At 31.3% G+C, this 3,425-nt stretch overlaps 1 protein-coding gene across 1 annotated transcript in view; it reads left to right on the forward strand.

The window, feature by feature from the left end:
* The window catches only part of UHRF1BP1L (UHRF1 binding protein 1-like), a 158,260-nt gene that overhangs the window by 101,797 nt on the left and 53,038 nt on the right, over positions 1-3,425 (forward strand). The window contains exons 5-6 of the mRNA XM_012663986.1: positions 2,472-2,661; positions 3,154-3,294. Coding sequence (XP_012519440.1) covers positions 2,472-2,661; positions 3,154-3,294 — 331 coding nt within the window. The remainder of the gene's footprint in view (positions 1-2,471; positions 2,662-3,153; positions 3,295-3,425) is intronic.

Raw genomic sequence — 3,425 nt, forward strand, 5'->3', positions numbered from 1 at the left:
AGACCTACTTTTAGTTCTCTGAAAAATCTCCATACTGTTTTCCATAGAGTTTATACTAATTTACATTCCCACCAATAATGTATAAGCCTTCCCTTTTCACCACATCCACACCAACATCTTTTTTTTTTTGACTTTTTAAATAATGGCCATTCTGGCTAGGGTAAGGTGATATCTCATTGGTTCTTGGAGAAATCTCCATACTGTTTTCCATAGAGTTTATACTAATTTACATTCCCAACAATAATGTATAAGCTATTCTCTTTCTCTGCATCCTCACCAACATCTTTTTTTTTTTTTGACTTTTTAATAATAATTAAGTCTGACTGGTATAAAATGGCATCTCATGGTTTTAATTGGCATTTATCTGATGATTAGTGAGCATTTTTTCATGTGTTTGTTAGCCACTTTTATGTCTTATTTTGAAAAATGTTCATGTCCTTTGCCCTTTTTTTGATGGGGTTATATATATTTTTTTCCTGTTGTCCGAGTTCTTTGTATAATAGATTCTGGGTATTAGTCCTTTGTCGATACATGGTTTATAAATATTTTTTCCCACTCTGTAGGTTGTCCGTTTACTCTGTTGATTATTTCTTTTGCTGTGCAGCTGCTTTTTTGGTTTGAGTTCCATTTGTTTTTGGTCTTGTTACATTGGCTTTGAGGTCTTATTTGCCTAGACCAATGGTCAGAAGAGCTTTTTCCCTAGGTTTTCTTCTAGGATTTTTATGTTTTCAGGTCTTACATTTAAGTCTTTAATCTATCTTGATTTAATTTTTGCATATGGTGAGAAATTTCATTTCAGTTTCATTCTTCTGCATATGGCTATCTAATTTTCTCAGCACCATTTACTGAACAGAATGTACTTTTCCCAGCTACAGCAATCAGATAAGAGAAAGGCATCCAAATTGTAAAAGAAGAGTGCAAATTGTCTATTTGCTGATGATATGATCTTATACCTAGAGAACTCTACAGTCTCCTCCAAAAGATTCCTAGATTTGATGAATGACTTCAGTAAAGTTTCAGTATACAAAATCAAAATGCAAAAATCAGTAGCATTTGTATACATTAATAACAGCCAAGCTGAGAACCAAATCAAGAACTCAATCCCATTTACAATAGCTACAAAAAAAATTATATACCTAGGAATACATTTAAACAAGGAGGTAAAATCTCTACAAGAACTATAAAACACTGATGAAGGAAATTGTAGATGATACAAACAAATGGGAAAACATCCCATACTCATGGATTGGAGGAGTCAACATTGTTAAAATGTCCATACTGCCCAAAGTGATTTACAGATTCAATGCAATTCCCATCAGAATACCAATGTCATATTTCACAGATCTAGAAAAAATAATTGTAAGTTTCATTTGGAACCCAAAAGAGAGCCTGAATAGCCAAAGCAATCTTAAGCAAAACAAACAAATCTGGAGGTATCTGACTTAAAATTATATTACAAGGATATAATAACCAAAACAGCATGGTACTGATATAAAAATAGACATATAGACCAATGGAACGGAGTAGAGAGGCCAGAAATAAAAAGCTGCATACCCACAACCAACTGATCTTCCACAAAGTTGACATGGGTGAGAGGCAGCCAGATGGAGATATCTGGTGAACATTTGCATGTGACAATCTAAAGTTCCAGTAAAAAGATCTGGATAGAGACATAAATTTAGGTGTAACGAGCATATTGATGATAATTGATATAATCTGTCAGTTGGACAAACTTTGAACACCCCTTCTGCCAAAACATATTAATAATTCTGTATTGTAGTTATACTGTACTACCTGTCATTCTCAAAATGTGACCTCTCCTTTCCTACTTCTCTGTGTCTTTGTTCATGCTTTTTTCATTCATGTTTCCTAGATTTATTTTTCCCTAGTTATGAGCAATCTATTCCTTCACCAAGTATACTGTTGTTTCCTTTTTTAAAGCACTTAATTGTGGACTGACTCATGTTATATTGTGATGCTACAACTAAATTTTAGTTTTATGTCCCAGCATCATTCACATGGTAGTAGATCACTAAACATATGTTAAATTGAATTAGAGAATGTGAATTTTTTCTGACTTTATTCCTAAATTATGAGGTTATATTCCAGTTAGACTCCATAGCCTTGTTTGTGTTAAGAATTTAGCTCTCTTATTTACCTTATAGATGTCAATTATCTGGACTAATGCTTTTTGAGAGTAAACAGCTATAGATACTGATTTTCATAAAGTAGAGCGTAACTTCCAAATTTATAAACTATTCTACATTTTGAGAAGGGCATTTTTTATAACTTATGTCTAACTTGATTAGATTATTGTTTTAACAAAAATTTATCTTTTTTAACAAAAACGAATAACATAATATTATGGTTGTTTATATGTATACTTGTGTGAGAACGTCACCAGATAAATTCTATTTAATGATTTTTTTTTGGTTTAGTGCATTATAGTTTATTTTATTTTGTTTTTTCAGTGAATATGGTTTTGCTGAAAAAGTAGTTGAGGGAATTACTGTTTCTGTAAATTCCATTGTCATCAGAATTGGAGCAAAAGCCTTCAATGCATCATTTGAACTTTCTCAGCTACGGATCTATAGTGTAAATGCAAACTGGGAACATGGAGATTTAAGATTTACTCGTATTCAAGATCCCCAGAGAGGAGAGGTAACGACTTTTTTTTTCTTTTTTAAAAAAGTTGTTTTATTCCATGATAAATAAAAGAGGACACTTGCAACAATCATTTCTTATTGTTACCCAGATTCACTTACTGCTAGATTTACTTTCTTGCCTTTTAACAATTCTTTTCTCTTTATTACTCTTAATCATTTAACTTCCCAGCCACTCAGGATTGAATTTTTAAATTTACAAAACTATGATATTTAAATGCTTCCCCGGTCACATGGTTCAAATGTTTTTTGTACTTTATATTAAATTGTTTAGAATTAAATATGAACGCTCTACAAATGATGAATATGATTATAAAGATGTTTTATTTATGGAAGTATACAATTTAAAAAAATAAAAGCATGATGTATATATCTCAAATGTCATATGAAAATTAATTGAGAAGATACATTTGGTTTGTTTTTATAGATCTACATATTTCTTATTCTATTTTTCATGAGTAAGAGAAGCTAATCTCTGTGTTCTCCTTAGGTTTTGACATTTAAGGAAATAAATTGGCAGATGATACGAATAGAGGCAGATGCTACCCAAAGTTCACATCTTGAATTTATGTGTGCTCCTGTTCGATTAATAACCAACCAATCCAAAATCAGAGTCACACTTAAAAGAAGAGTAAGTCAACAGGATCACTTTTTTGATTCACGTGTTAATTATTGGAATTAACTATAGGAAATTTAAAATAATTTTTTAGGTAAAATGTTCACATGCTATCAGTGGCATATTTAAAGTAATGCAAAATGAAG

The sequence above is a fragment of the Propithecus coquereli genome, unplaced genomic scaffold (assembly GCF_000956105.1).
Source record: "Propithecus coquereli isolate 6110/MARCELLA unplaced genomic scaffold, Pcoq_1.0 Scaffold85, whole genome shotgun sequence".
In the NCBI taxonomy this organism is placed as follows: Eukaryota; Metazoa; Chordata; class Mammalia; order Primates; family Indriidae; genus Propithecus; species Propithecus coquereli.